The sequence below is a fragment of the Enoplosus armatus genome, chromosome 14 (genome assembly GCF_043641665.1).
Source record: "Enoplosus armatus isolate fEnoArm2 chromosome 14, fEnoArm2.hap1, whole genome shotgun sequence".
In the NCBI taxonomy this organism is placed as follows: domain Eukaryota; kingdom Metazoa; phylum Chordata; class Actinopteri; order Centrarchiformes; family Enoplosidae; genus Enoplosus; species Enoplosus armatus.
Window position 1 is genome coordinate 898,002 of NC_092193.1, and position 15,577 is coordinate 913,578.

General features: G+C 46.1%; 1 protein-coding gene across 1 annotated transcript in view; it reads left to right on the top strand.

Annotated features, from left to right (window-relative positions):
* Positions 1-15,577, top strand: part of lamc1 (laminin, gamma 1) — a 45,145-nt gene that overhangs the window by 22,376 nt on the left and 7,192 nt on the right. Inside the window, exons 3-15 of the mRNA XM_070918345.1 lie at positions 4,859-4,989; positions 6,428-6,594; positions 8,777-8,965; positions 9,738-9,855; positions 10,675-10,773; positions 11,564-11,700; positions 11,819-11,941; positions 12,593-12,782; positions 12,990-13,102; positions 13,292-13,513; positions 13,621-13,809; positions 13,952-14,197; positions 14,465-14,618. Coding sequence (XP_070774446.1) covers positions 4,859-4,989; positions 6,428-6,594; positions 8,777-8,965; positions 9,738-9,855; positions 10,675-10,773; positions 11,564-11,700; positions 11,819-11,941; positions 12,593-12,782; positions 12,990-13,102; positions 13,292-13,513; positions 13,621-13,809; positions 13,952-14,197; positions 14,465-14,618 — 2,078 coding nt within the window. The remainder of the gene's footprint in view (positions 1-4,858; positions 4,990-6,427; positions 6,595-8,776; positions 8,966-9,737; positions 9,856-10,674; positions 10,774-11,563; positions 11,701-11,818; positions 11,942-12,592; positions 12,783-12,989; positions 13,103-13,291; positions 13,514-13,620; positions 13,810-13,951; positions 14,198-14,464; positions 14,619-15,577) is intronic.

Genomic DNA, 15,577 nt, shown 5'->3' on the forward strand with positions numbered 1-15,577 from the left:
ATTTAGAGTTTGAATTTAAACAGTGTTTGAAAACTTAAACTTTATTTTTTCATCCCTGAACAATGACATTAAAGGGGGGGGGGTCTCAGGAGGAATGCTGTGCCCTCCTCAGTGTTTACTTTAGATAAAGAAAGTCAACACAATGTGAATCAGAGGGCAGAGAAGTGGGAGGAGACATGTAGACAGGAGGACTGTGATTGGCTGTTTCTGTTGCTGGAGATCATTTTCATGTTTTTTGGATTTGTTCCTCTGTGACTCCATTTAGGACTAAAAGTCGTCCTGGAAACTGTCTTTCTTTCTAGTTTCCTGGACGAGTGAGAGACGTGAACACGTGAACTCTGATCCGGACCATGTCATGTTTAAAGTGGAGCCTGTTGCTCTGTGTTTCATCACATGCATAACTAGTATGAGTGAATAGTTGTTATGATCCAGCAGGAGTGATGGAGAGGGTCGGATCTGACAGCCTCCCTGCTTCTCCTCCATGGAAATGAACACATTTAGCTCTGCAGCTCAGCTGTAAACTTCCTTATTTGACTTGTCAGCATGAAGCTATTTATACAGAAGCTGTGGACTCTTTTTGGAGTCGGCGGCCCGTCGGAGGCGTCAGACGGCTGTTTGTCGCTCTCTGACATTCCCGCTGTCTGTCATCTCTGAGCCCTGAGAGGGAAATAACCACCAGCTGAGACAGTCCACCTTAACAGCCAGTTTGGCTGCTGACCAGCTCTGTTTTATTCTAGAGCTGCAGTTTGTGACCCCTTAAAATAAAGCAGTGTCAGATTTCTGAGTTCAGTGAGAGATCAATCCGTCCAATTTTCCACTAAAAAGTTCAAGGTTAGAGAGACGACTTCATCTCAGTCAGCTACTGTTTGATTCATGACATCATTGATTAAAAATAGAGATTCAGCTCATCATGATGTCACATGTCACACAAAATCCTTTCAGCTTTAATGAAGAATTCAGATTTGTGCAGCAGAACGTATCATCCTGGGACCCCTCAGGTTCATCCTGAGACCCCTCAGGTTCATCCTGAGACCCCTCAGCCCATCTGAACCCCCAGGTCAGAATCTTTAAAATAACATTTGATTATCTTAAATTGAGATGTAGAGAGTGTTGAGTTTGACATAGACATTTATTTCTGTCGTCTTCAGTCAGTCGTTTCACAGACTATAAAACCCTTCAGCTTCCTGCTGACCTACACTGACCCCTCAGATACTGAACGTTGTACTTACATGGGGTCTTAAACACAGACTGAAACATCCTGACATGATTACATGAGGGTGTCCCTTTATTTTACGGTAATTTCTGCATAATTTGGTTTCACTTTATAAGCAGGTTGTTGATTTACAGAGAAAATCTTAATGACTGATAAACTGAGATCCATTTCAACCCAGATAGACAGATATTCATTTATTTCTTGAGTTGTTTGCTTACCTGAAATTCACAATGACACATAAAGACAACTTTTCCAAATGTGAGGATTTGCTGTTTTTCTTCGTCGTTTATGACGGTAAATGAAGAGACGTCACTTTGGTTTCTGGGAAATTGTGATGAGCAATGTTCACTATCTCTTGACATTTTATATGATTAATCGATAATGAAAATAATCGTTAGTTGCAGCCCTCGATCAGTTTGATGTTGGTTTTGTTCTGTTAATGGAAATATAGGCTATTGCCAGCCTTAAAGCTCTGTTCACCAACTTAAAACACTTTGAAATGCAGTGAAGTAGAAGTGAAAATGTAAAATTGTACTTCAGTGAAGTACTGCAGTAGATGTTCTCCTGCAGTCTGCTGCAGCTCAGCTGAAGGTTTGTGTTTCTAGCGTCAGGCAGAATTCTTCGCTCCCGGCCGAGGCGTCCCACAGCGGCGCAGAGCTGCAGATGATTGATGGCAAACAAATGTTCTGTACAGTTTAAACAGCGTTAAACAGCCGAGAACCCGCACGAGCTTCCTGGACCGGACAGCGTGAAGAGCTGCAGCTGCCGGACGGACGAGATGAGTTTATTCTTCATGAATCATAAGGAGAGAAAGTCGGGCGTTGTCGACCGCAGCAGGAAGCTTTCAGATAACTGACCAGCTGAGGAGGCAGCTGCAGAAAAGGTTTCAACAATGACAATCCTTCACCAGAGCCAAGTCAACCAGAAACAGGGTGTCTGCCAAAAACCGAACCCCCATCAGAGTTTGGCAACAGACGAACATCATGCAGTTACAGCTGAGAGTGGAGCTTCAACGTGGTCAGATTCTGAATGTGATTTACTTTGACGAGATGTTTCCTGATTCAAATCAAATCACTATTCAGACCTGTTTTATAAAAGCAAATGGTGGCAGCATCATGTTTCACAAATGACTGTCCTACAGGGGTCACAAGACTGGCGTTAGTTTTGACAAGTGAAACGTGACGAGAGGACCTCAGATTGCAGCTTGCCTCAGCCTCCGTCCACTCCCTTGTTGCATTTTTAAAATATTGTGGTCTTTGGGGGCGTAGTTACTTTTCTAACTGTGGGCTTGTTTACAACATCGGAGAGCATTTAATCAATCGTAGCAACGAACATGATGGAAAAACTCATAACTGACAGGAACGATGGTCAAAACTCTGAAAATAAGACCTGGCTGTAACCTGAACCTGATGATGAAATCAGACCTTATCTGAGACAGCGAGTAGCTGAAATCCTGCTGTTTCCTCTTTGACCTCCTTGGTTTTAAGTGCAGATGTCGTTGCTCTTTTATTTCAATATTTCATCACTTTGAGAACATGAAGTCTAACGATTACGTCTCATGTTGAGCTCCAGAAACAGACCGGAGGCCAAAAGGCTGTCAGCAGATATTTGAACAGTTTCCTCATGAGGTTGGAAGTCGGAACATTTTTTAGGGAGAACATGGAGAGACATTTGGAAAGCCAAGACGCTGTTGAGCCGTGGACCATTTATTTCACATGTTCCCCGACAGCAGTGGTGTTGATGTCAGATGTGGATTAACATGTATTCACGTCTTCCCACTTTCCTGAGAGCAGAAATGAACCCCGAGGCTGACGGTCCTGACAGACTGTGGTTTTTGTTCAGACTCGGTTCAGGTCTCTTAACTCCGAGCTGTTTGTCTTCAAACAGCTGCTCTGAGCTCAAACCTCTGGGCCTGATACGCTTCATGCTGATACTGAACAAAGCTATCGCTGGCTTTCACTCCGAGTTTCCCATGAGCCTCTCACACAGGCGGGATGTTGGGAAACGTTCTTTATCCTCGAAACTGAACAGGTGTCCTTCAGTAATTCTCTCCATCTGGGTCTCGCATCATAATGCCAAGAAAATAAATTCCATTTCACTAAAGATGTCACAGTTTGAGTGCCTGTTTCTGGTGTTGCGTCACTGGTTTTCATTGTTTCCCACAGCCTGAGAACTAAAACCACTTCCCTGTTAGCAGATTCATGATCCAAGCTTTTAGCATAATTCTGTACATAAATCTGCACATCTGTACATATTTATATTCCCCGTGTATATATCTGTTTTTGTTCCCCATATTTTTTAGATCTGTATTTATTATATGTATATTGTTTTTTAAACAAATAGTGCTGTCTGCTGTGTGTTTCTGCACCTTTCTGTCTTTGCTGCTGTGACTTGTAAATTTCCCCGCTGTGGGATGAATAAAGTCTAAGTCTAAGTCTAAGTCTAAGTCTAGCAGTCCAAGGAACATATCTGAAGAATATTGTACACAACATCTGTGTTTGCTAGCTGCGTGGCTCGAGGGATGTTGGTCAGTTTTTCAGTCCAACGCTTTGGTTTACGACCAGATACCTGCAGATCTGATGACGTTCATCAGCCTCAGCTGGACTTTGTAATTTTTACATTCACTTCACCTTGAATGCTTCAAACTGACTGACTGCAGACGTGGTGGGACAAAGTGTTTCTGTCTGCTCTGAATGTCCTCACTGAAAAGCCTGGTCTTGTCCTCCTCCTGGCTGCCTCCCTGATCTCCAACAGCTCTGTGTCTTTGTACGAGTTCACTCTGTCAGACGTTTCTCCTGGAAGACATTCATGATGCTGGACCCAGCCCTCCTGATTCCACCATCGGAAAGTGGTGTACTGGTGCTGTTACCCCCCGTTCACACATACGGACTCAAACCATAGAGAAGAACAAACTTCAGTTCACTGTGAATGGAACCTCCAAATAGCCTCCTTGCTCCTCTCCTGTGTTCGAGACTCTCCAGCCCCCCAGCAGAGAAACCTGGAGAAGTTGAGGATGGCTAAACTTTATGCAAAATTCCTCCGATATGGTGAAGTGAAAACCCAGAGACAATCAATTACTCGGGTTTTGAACCCCTCGGAACCTGAAGCACAGCTGTTAGCAGCTGGACTGTTAGCTTCAACTCAACTATTAACAAATGTGGGGAAAGCAAAGCTTTTCCATCGACTGCAATATCATTTTGAGAAACTGACGTTTTGAAGCATACTGACGCCTTTGGTCTTGTTAAGACAACTTCACTTGCCCAGTTTCCCAGCAGGTGACTCTAAACAAACATCATATTGTCCTCTCTCCTGTCTCATCCGACACTGATGGCATGTTTAGGTGATGTTTAGCGTCCTGTTGAAATCCTTACACCTGTAGTAGAGAAAGCGCTCGTTTAAAGGGTCGTTGTTTTTGGCTGAGAGCACTTTGTTAGAATTCAAGGACAAAGTCTGGCTTTGAAAAACATTTCACAGTGCTCACTGCTGCTGTCTCACTGTCTCATTTTACCACCGAACACTCGTGAGAGCTGATATTTGGATGCGTTGATGTCTTTCTGGTTTCACTGATTCTTTCTGTTCCAGAGACGGATGATGTTTACAGACCTGATGTCTCTTAACAGTGCGTCCATGTTGTGTCTGTTGCAGGACTGGGTGACGGCCACAGACATCAGAGTGACCCTGAACAGGCTCAACACGTTCGGAGACGAGGTTTTCAACGACCCCAAGGTCCTCAAGTCCTACTACTACGCCATCTCTGACTTCGCTGTGGGAGGAAGGTAAAGAGCTAAGAAAAGATTTAGTGTGTGCAAACGGAGGTTCGTACCTTATGGAAGTCATAACTGACCAGAGTTAGTTCATATTTTGATCAGTTTTGCGGCTCCATGATGTATTTTGTCACAGTTTTATATTGAGTTAAACTGTTCCACGGTGAATAGTTACACCTCTAATTATATCTGCTAAAAGCGAAGTTTTCTCTTGTTTACATCTGAGTGTGAACAAGTTTCAGCAGCCTGAGGGTCATGAAACCTGCTCAGACAAAGGAAACTTTACTGAGTGTAGTCAGGTGGTATGTGGGTCCTGGTCTTGATGTGTCACTGTGTGGTCTGCTTCCCTGTGGCCTGCACAGGAATCCACATAAGAACTCCTTTTCCTGCGTGTCTGAAAAAAGGTTTCGACAGGCATTACGAGAGTGTTAAACAGGCTGCCGCTGCACAGCCTCAGCAGCCATAATCTGTTTGAAATGTGGAGCAGATTTCCATTACACAGCCAGCATTCCTGGCATTCCTGGCCGGGAGGGCTGGATTACAGGGAAACCGGAATGGGGCGGACCGACCGCCATGACGGGCGGAAGAAAAGGGAAGAGTCCTGAGCTGCAGAATTTAACCTTTATTTGTACAAGGAGGGGTTTCTGAGGAGTCTTTTCCTCCGTCAGCTCCACCCTGATTTACCTGAACCTGTTCACCTGGAGCTGGGCAGGACAGGCAGCTCTGTGGCACAGCCTTATCAGGCAGCCAGGGCCCCTGCTTTAAGATTCCTCCCCAACATTGTCAACTTTTACTTGTGAATGTTTTGATTTTCCTTAAATAAGAGTTTAGAAATCAAGTGTGCAGGGATTTATTTATTCTTAAATGAGTGTGAATGTTTTCTAGTCTCGGTGTCCTTATTATCCTGCCTGAAAGTGGTTTATAAAAATAAAAACTATACTGAAACCGTGGACAGTGATGTAAGTTATATGTATGTTGTAGCTTCCCGCAGCGGGTGGTGTCGACAGCCTCGGTCTTCCTTCTCGTCGTCAGTTTTTCCAAAGCTCCCTGCCAACAAACACCTGAGACAATAACCAAAGGTGGCTGCTGAGCAAGTCCTGTCCTGTTGTTAGGGGCTCTTCCCCCCCGTGGAAGTTTAACAAAACCCTCCCTCTGAGCCACCGAGCGGAAAAACCTCATCAGAACCAAAGACCGTATCGACTGCGAGTTCTCAGATGGAACTGGACTGTTTTCATTTATATGTCAGATACCAACCTGAAGAGTTTTTAAAGCAACGTGGAGACATGTGTGTCAACGTGTAACAGACCTCCACCGTCAGTGACATTCTGAAAGTTAGTGATGTGGTTACCTGAACATTGTCCGAGGTACTGATGCTGCTGAGACGCACCGTCTCACAGAAACATGGAGATTGTTGGAGTTTGTGTTTTCAGGTGTGTTTCTGTGCCGTCAGGTGTAAGTGTAACGGCCATGCCAGCGAGTGTGAGAAGAACAGCAGAGGACGGCTGCTGTGTAGCTGCAAACACAACACGGAGGGCGCCGACTGCAACGTCTGCAAACCGTTCTACAACGACCGGCCGTGGAGGAGAGCGACCGCCGACAACTCCAACGAGTGTCTGCGTAAGTCTGCTCTTTACTTCACTGCAACTGCTACCGCTTTACTGCAGCTGCTTTACAGCTGGTACGACCATTTTACTGCAGCTGCTACTGCTTTAATACTGCTGCTGCTACAACTACTGCATTACTGTGACAGTGACTGCTTCACTACGGCTATGATTACTACTAATTCTAGATGTTAGTCTACTACGACTGCCTAAGTAAGTCTAAGTACAACTATTACTTCTTCTACTGCCACTATTAGTCATACAGTTAATACAACTAACGTCACTAATTACTACAATAGTGATAATTTCAATCGGCTAGGACTGACCCATAGAACACATCACATGATGCCATGTAAACTGATCCCTGGCTTAACATAGCAGAGAAGCCATAGCATTAGTCATGACAGTCTCTGGGGGATTGTGGGAGCTGTAGTTCCTGACAGCTAAACGTTCATGTCCCAGTGCAGGAGCATGACTAACTGGGTTCAGGGAATATTAGTGTTTTTCTTCTCCCACAGTCGACTTAATCCATCCTGCAGCACAGGAAACTGCAGGAACTGACAATATGGAAACTCTGAATATCAGAACCTCACATTTACATGTTGAGGTGCAGCTGAGTTTTCACCTCAGTTAACCAGTTTTTACCTGTTCAGTCCAGCTACTGCTCCATTTAATACTAAACCTGTGACGAGTAATGACAGAACTGTGTCCAAACTGCATCTACGCTACTGCCCCTGTCTCACGGTGTCACTGCTGCTGTCTCACTGCTGCTGTCTCCCTGTCTCACTGCTCCTGTCTCACTGTCTCACTGCGCCTGTCTCACTGTTGCTGTCTCACTGCTGCTGTCTCCCTGTCTCACTGCTGCTGTCTCCCTGTCTCACTGTCTCACTGCTCCTGTCTCACTGTTGCTGTCTCACTGCTGCTGTCTCCCTGTCTCACTGCTACTGTCTCCCTGTCTCACTGCTGCTGTCTCCCTGTCTCACTGTCTCACTGCTCCTGTCTCACTGTTGCTGTCTCACTGCTACTGTCTCACTGTCTCCCTGTCTCACTGCTACTGTCTCCCTGTCTCACTGCTGCTGTCTCCCTGTCTCACTGCTCCTGTCTCACTGTTGCTGTCTCACTGCTGCTGTCTCCCTGTCTCACTGCTACTGTCTCCCTGTCTCACTGCTGCTGTCTCCCTGTCTCACTGTCTCACTGCTCCTGTCTCACTGTTGCTGTCTCACTGCTGCTGTCTCCCTGTCTCACTGCTGCTGTCTCCCTGTCTCACTGTCTCACTGCTCCTGTCTCACTGTTGCTGTCTCACTGCTGCTGTCTCCCTGTCTCACTGCTGCTGTCTCACTGCTGCTGTCTCCCTGTCTCACTGTCTCACTGCTGCTGTCTCACTGCTACTGTCTCACTGCTGCTGTCTCCCTGTCTCACTGTCTCCCTGTCTCACTGCTGCTGTCTCACTGCTGCTGTCTCCCTGTCTCACTGCTGCTGTCTCACTGCTCCTGTCTCACTGTTTCACTGCTGCTGTCTCCCTGTCTTCCTGTCTCACTGCTGCTGTCTCCCTGTCTTCCTGTCTCACTGCTGCTGTCTCCCTGTCTCACTGCTGCTGTCTCACTGCTGCTGTCTCCCTGTCTCACTGTTTCACTGCTGCTGTCTCACTGCTGCTGTCTCCCTGTCTCACTGCTGCTGTCTCACTGCTGCTGTCTCCCTGTCTCACTGTTTCACTGCTGCTGTCTCACTGCTGCTGTCTCCCTGTCTCACTGCTGCTGTCCCTACTCTGTACTGTCAGAATCAGAAATACTTTATTGATCCCTGGGGGGGGGGTGTTAGACACGTTACAGGTGCTCCCATTCAAGAATAGAAAAGTAGCACAGAGCTAGAAATGAGAAGTCTGTAAAAATAGAAGAAGTGAAAAAATAAAAAAAGATATACAATAACAATGTATATGTATACATATATATGTATATATATGTATATACATGTATGTATTGCACTGGTTTCTTATAAATAGAGAATAAATAATGGGGTTATAGTTGCTGACAGAGGTGAAATAAGTCCAGACTTACTACAGTTACTGCAGCTGGCAGCGCTTTACTGCATATAACACTACAGCCGAGCTGACGGTAGCCCACAGTAGACTGGACCAAAGTAAGAAGTAAACAGGGCTTTATGATTAACCCTGTGAATGTAAACCTGTCTCTCTCTCTCAGCCTGCGACTGTAACGGGAAGAGCGCCGAGTGTTACTTCGATGCAGAGTTGTACCGGGCAACAGGTCACGGAGGTCACTGCAGAAACTGTGCCGACAACACGGACGGACCCAACTGTGAGCGCTGCCTCGACAACTACTACAGAGACCAGAGCGGCAGCCGCTGCCTGCCCTGCGGCTGCAACACCGTCGGTGAGAAATATAACCCCCCTAACTCACCAACGTGTTGTTTATACTCTTAGTTTGTGTACAGAGCCAGGCCAGTCTTTATGCTAAGTTAAGCTAAGCAGCTGCTGCCTCCAGTTTCATATTGATCGGGCAGATACAATATGAGAGTGGTATCGATCCTCTCATCTAAATCTCAGAAAGGAAGTGAACAGGAGTATTTCCCAAAATGTCTAGCTGTTTTGTCAAAGTACTTTTCACAAAGTCAAGAATGAACTTCAGTCTCAAGTTGGACTCTTGAACGCACCATGAAGGAACAGTGAACAGTGAGGCTGATCTTCACAGTATAGCAGAATAATTGGGTCTCAATCCAAGCTTATTAAGCACAGAACTGATTTTTGTTTTCTCAAATCAAGTTATTTTTGTTGTTATAATTTGTCTACAAAATATATTCGTCTGTGCTCATAATGTGTGATTGTGCGCTGCTGTGGAAAGTAAGAAATCATTCAAAAATCAGTTCATGTTATGAATATGAAAACGCTCAGCAGTATGTAAGTGTACATGAAGTGTAGTTAAAGTGAAAACATGTGAAACCACTGGAATGAACCGTGTGGTTTTGCTGGTATTTTACAGAACGCAGCAGCAAACCGCTGCTTAATGTGAACCAGCTGTTTGAGTCCCAGTTACACAGTTACACCAGTTCTGTTCTGTAATGGTTTGTTAATGGGAGCTGATTGTTTGCACGTGGTTGAAGGTTAACGTGCTGACGGTCGGTGTGTGTGTGTGTGTGTGTTTTCAGGCTCGGAGTCTCCTCAGTGTGACAACAGAGGAGTGTGTGCGTGTAAACCAGGAGTGAGCGGAGAGAAGTGTGACCGCTGCCAGCCGGGATACCACAGTCTGACGGAGGCCGGCTGCAGGTACAGACCATCAGCTGCACCAAAATACAGTGAAAAATGACTGGAGTTCTGTGGGGATGCATGTGGCAGTTAATGACAACAAGATTACAGACTCTGATGTTTTCACAGTTCAGAGCAAATATCCCAGAAGCCTGTTGTCTAAATAACTCTGATGTTCAGCTTTAAAGGAACAGTCCCACCTTTCTGTAGCGCTCTAGTTCTCCGTCTTTGACAAAATCAGACGAGAAGACGGATTTTAGTTTCATCTCTCCAGTAGAGCTGAAACCATTAATCCCTTTCACTCAGAAAATGAATCTGCAACAATTTCAATTCAACTCTTTTAAGTAGAAAAGTGAATGTCTTTGACTTTTCTGTTGGTTGGACAAAACAGGACACTTGAAGATGTCTCCTTGTCCAAACCATAAATCAAGAAAATAATCGGTATTTGTATCAATAATCAAACGTTGTAGCCGTGGTGTCGAGCACAGAGATGGGTGCAGGATGTGTTTAGCCTAGCTTAGCACAAAGACTGGAAGCAGGGAGAAAACTGTTAGCTTAGCTCCGTCAATAGAGAAAAAATCCATCTTCCAACAACAAGAAGTCTGATTCACGTTTGTTTATGGAACAGAACAAATATAACTGTAAAGGAGACGCTGGGTCGTAGCAGCTCAGTTAAGAAGCTTCTTTTTCTCTTTTGATGGAGTCAGAAATGAAAAAGAATATTCTCCGAATGATGAATCATAACGAATGATTTGACTGCTCTTTGAGCGCCCCCTGCTGGCAACATCTGACATAAGAACTTTATTAGAGCGTCTCATCGTCTCTCTCTCTCTCTGTCAGGCCTTGTTCTTGCTCGCCCTCTGGCAGTACTCAGGAGTGTGACGTCAACACAGGACAGTGTCGCTGTAAAGACAACGTGGAGGGCTTCACCTGCGACAGGTAACTCACACACACACACACACACATCTGGTCACTGACTTCATTTATCTGTCAGCAGGTTTCAGTTCACCCCCTGATGTGCAGTATAATGGTGTGCGTTGTATGTGATGAAGATGACAGTGATGATGAAGTGTTACTAGCTTTCACAGTAAAGTCCATGCAGACATACTCAGGTGTCCTCTTCTCCAGGCCCCCCCCGTCCTGTAGCCTGAGAAAGAGACATTTTGGTGTTTCCAAATGTTAAAGGCGATGTTATGATTCAGCAGCTTTGCTGTGAAGTTAATCTAAATGGACAAAACACACTCAAAGAACTGTGTTTGTGGGCAGAATTTAACAAGAAATTCTCAACATGTCTCTGAAACGTCTTGTTCATCGTTCAGAGGTTCAGATCTGTGAAGGTTTAGTGTTTGATCAGCTGAAGAGGACGCAGAGCAGGAAGGAAGGAAGGAAGGAAGGAAGGGAAGAGTGAGGATAAAGAGAAATAAAATGAAATAACAGAAAGGAGAAATCAGAATCAGAATTACTTTACTGATCCCCGGGGGGAAATTGTACAGTACCTGTGCTCCTATTCAAGAGTAGAAAGCAGCATACATTTAGAAATAAAAGTATGGGGAAAGGGAGAGAAGATCGTGATAACGGACTAACGGAGGACATTATAAGAACTACAGACGGATATTCTGCAGCAGTGGGGGGGCGTTCACAAAGACAGTTTGTAAAGTCACCGGAGGAAGGAGAGGGTGGAGGGAGAGGGTGGAGCTGGTCTTTGTTGTAACGTCTTTGTGTCCGTCAGGTGTAAACTGGGTTACTTCAACTTGGACCCCAACAACCCTCAGGGCTGCACCCCCTGCTTCTGCTTCCAGCACTCGTCTGTGTGCGACAGCGCCGAAGGCTTCAGCGTCCACACCGTCAGCTCGCCCTTCTACAGAGGTACCACCGCCTGCAGGCCAGACGCAGGGACAAAAACCCAGAAGGGAGTTTTTAACCTTGTACCCACAGTGGTGTGTGTCGCTGTTGTAAAGTGCTGTAATGTGTGTGTGTGTGTCAGATGACGAGCAGTGGACCGGTCAGCAGCGTGACGGCTCCAGTGTCTCCGTCCAGTGGTCTCCCAGCGGACAGGAAATCTCCCTCATCTCAGACGACTACTTCCCCATGTACTTCGTAGCCCCAGGTACACACACACACACACACACACACACACACTTCTTCTGTTAACCATCACAACTACATGGCACCCCGGCCATTAACCATAATCCAACTGGTTCCCACTGGTCAGTGGGTCGGGGCCAAATGAGCCTTTTACTTTGAAGTGCAGTGGATTTCTGCTCCCATTTCCTGCTGCAGAGTGAGAGGGGCAGTGTGCAGCTTTAAAGTACAACCAGCCGATCCATGCCGCCTCCGTCAGTCACATGAGCCCTGCCACAGCATGGCTGAACTGTAGTTTGACACTGAATTAATTCATTAATTAATTAATTTAAACTTGGAAAACCGTGACTTCTTCTCTTGATGTCTGTCAGGACAGCAGCCGTTTTTATCTGGCTAATTTAATCTAAACCCTCAAGCAACTCTCAGAAGAAGTGAGGAAGAACTCACCTGTACAAAACAACTTTCTAAAAGTGACTAAAACACATGATCACAGATATGGAAAGCTCCTTCAGACTTTGTGTGTCGACCTACTGACCTCCAGTCTTCTGTTAAAATCAACACACACACTCACAAGCGACAGCTGCAGGTAGAAGCTACACCTGTGTGAGAGCAAAGAAGCCGTCAGTCTGCGTCTTCATATCCAGCTGTGTGTCTCTTGTGTTCTTGTGGGTCACAGAGAAGTTTTTGGGGAACCAGATGCTGAGTTATGGACAGAACCTGAGCCTGAGTTTCCGGGTCGACCGGCGGGACACTCGGCTGTCGGCGGAGGATCTGGTCCTGGAGGGGGCTAATCTGAGGGTGGCCGTCCCCCTCATCGCCCAGGGCAACGCCTACCCCAATGAGAACATGCAGGTTTACGTGTTCAGGTGAGACACAGCAGGGTTTACCATCATCATCATCATCACCAGATTTTCTGTTAACGCTGTTTGATTCTGTCACACACAAAGATTCAGTTCAAGACGATGATGTAATCTGTTCATCTCGTTTAAATTCAGATGATGATCTGTTGATCTGGATTAAGTTAGATTGATGTTGGCTCATAATCTGTCCTCCTGGTCTGTGTTGTGGTTCAGGCTCCATGACAGCACTGACTACCCCTGGAGGCCGACCATCAGCCACTCAGACTTCCAGAAACTCCTCCACAATCTGACCGCCATCAAGATCCGCGGCACCTACAGCGAGCGGAGTACGCAGCGCAACACACACACATATGTATATTATATTATATACATATATATACGTATATATACGTGTGCATATATATATATATATATATATATATATATATATATATATATACGTATATATACATATATGTGTGTATAAAATACTTAATTCTGTTTGGCATCATTTGCAAATTAATCCGTCTGTCCAGGTGCCGGTTACCTTGACGACGTCTCCTTGGTAACGGCGAGGCGAGGTCCAGGTGTTCCCGCCCGCTGGGTGGAGCAGTGCACCTGTCCTCAGGGTTACCAGGGTCAACACTGTGAGCAGTGCACTGTGGGATATCGCCGCGCCCGTCCGGAGCTCGGAGCCTTCAGCTCCTGTGAGTCCTGCAACTGTAACGGACACAGTGACGCCTGCAACCCCGAGACAGGTAACTGGGTTACTGACTGGTTACTGACTGGGTTACTGACTGGTTTAATGACTGTCTGTCTGCCTGTCTGTCCGCCTGTCTGTCCACCTGTTCATCTGGCTGTCCAGGAGCGTGTGACTGTCAGGACAACACGGCCGGTTTGAGCTGTGAACGCTGTAAAGATGGTTTCTATGGCGACGCCACACGGGGGACGTCAGGTGACTGTCAGCCCTGTCCCTGTCCGGCCGGAGCCACCTGCGCTGTTGTCCTCAAAACCAGAGAGGTGGTCTGCACCAACTGTCCCGCAGGAACCACAGGTACACACTCCACACCTGTGCAGGTTAGACAGGTGTGCCTGCAGGGCCATGCTCAGGGCTCACACCCCCGCATATCCAGTTCTTTGTCCCGTTCAGTTGGTTCCAGCTCTTCTAACGGTCCTCTGCCGTCACCTGTCTGCAGGTAAGCGCTGCGAGCTCTGTGATGACGGGTTCTTCGGCGACCCTCTTGGTCAGAGCGGGCCGGTCCGAACATGCCGCGCCTGCAAGTGCAGCGACAACATCGACCCCAACGCCGTCGGCAACTGCAACCGTGAGACCGGAGAGTGCCTCAAGTGCATCTACAACACCGACGGCTTCTTCTGCGACCGCTGCAAGGAGGGCTTCTACGGCAACGCCCTGGCCGCGAACCCCGCCGACAAGTGCAAACGTAAGAGGATGTTTAAAGATACACGATGTCGTCACCAGGTGTTCAGTCAGGTGTTCAGTCTTTAGTGGAGAATATACAGAAACCGAGAGATCGAAGTAAATATCTGACTGTATGAAATCATCTTACAGCTCGGATCAAAGTGACTTCTTTGAATTGTTTGTTTTGTCCAAAACTAAAAACCTTTTTTTACATTTCTAAATGTCAGACTCTGATAACTGATGTGTGTCCCAGAGCTTTCTGACTGTGGTTCTCTGTCCTCCTCCTCAGCTTGTTCCTGCTCTCCGTTCGGTACCGTCGGTCAACAGACCAGCTGTTCTCAGGTCACCGGTCAGTGTCAGTGTCTCCCCAACGTCGCCGAGCGCGACTGCAGCGCCTGTCAGCCCGGGTTCTTCAACCTGCAGAGCGGCAACGGCTGCGAACGGTCAGCTCACCTCACAGGCGTCGCAGCACCAACAGAACACACCAGAACATCAGAACAACAGAACACCAGAACATCAGAACATCAGAACATCAGAACATCAGAACAACAGAACACCAGAACACCACAATATCAGAACATTAGAACACCAGAACACCAGAACACCAGAACAACAGAACACCACAACATCAGAACATTAGAACACCAGAACATTAGAACAACAAAACATCAGAACATCAGAACATTAGAACACCAGAACACCAGAACAACAGAACATCAGAACACCAGAACACCAGAACATCAGAACACCAGAACACCAGAACAACAGAACACCAGAACATTAGAACACCAGAACACCAGAACACCAGAACATTAGAACACCATAACACCATAACATTAGAACACCAGAACATCAGAACATCAGAACACCAGAACATCAGAACATCAGAACATTAGAACACCAGAACAACAGATCATTAGAACACCAGAACAACAGAACATCAGAAAACCAGAACACCAGAACAACAGAACAACAGAACATCACAACATTAGAACATCAGAACATTAGAACACCAGAACATTAGAACACCAGAACATTAGAACACCAGAACATCAGAACATTAGAACAACAAAACATCAGAACATCAGAACATTAGAACACCAGAACACCAGAACAACAGAACATCAGAACATCAGAACACCAGAACACCAGAACATTAGAACACCAGAACATTAGAACACCAGAACACCATAACAACAGAACATTAGAACACCAGAACACCAGAACATTAGAACATTAGAACATTAGAACATCAGAACATCAGAACAACAGAACATCAGAACATCAGAACATCAGAACACCAGAACATTAGAACACCAGAACATTAGAACACCAGAACAACAGAACATCAGAACATTAGAACACCAGAACAACAGAACACCAGAACATCAGAACATCAGAA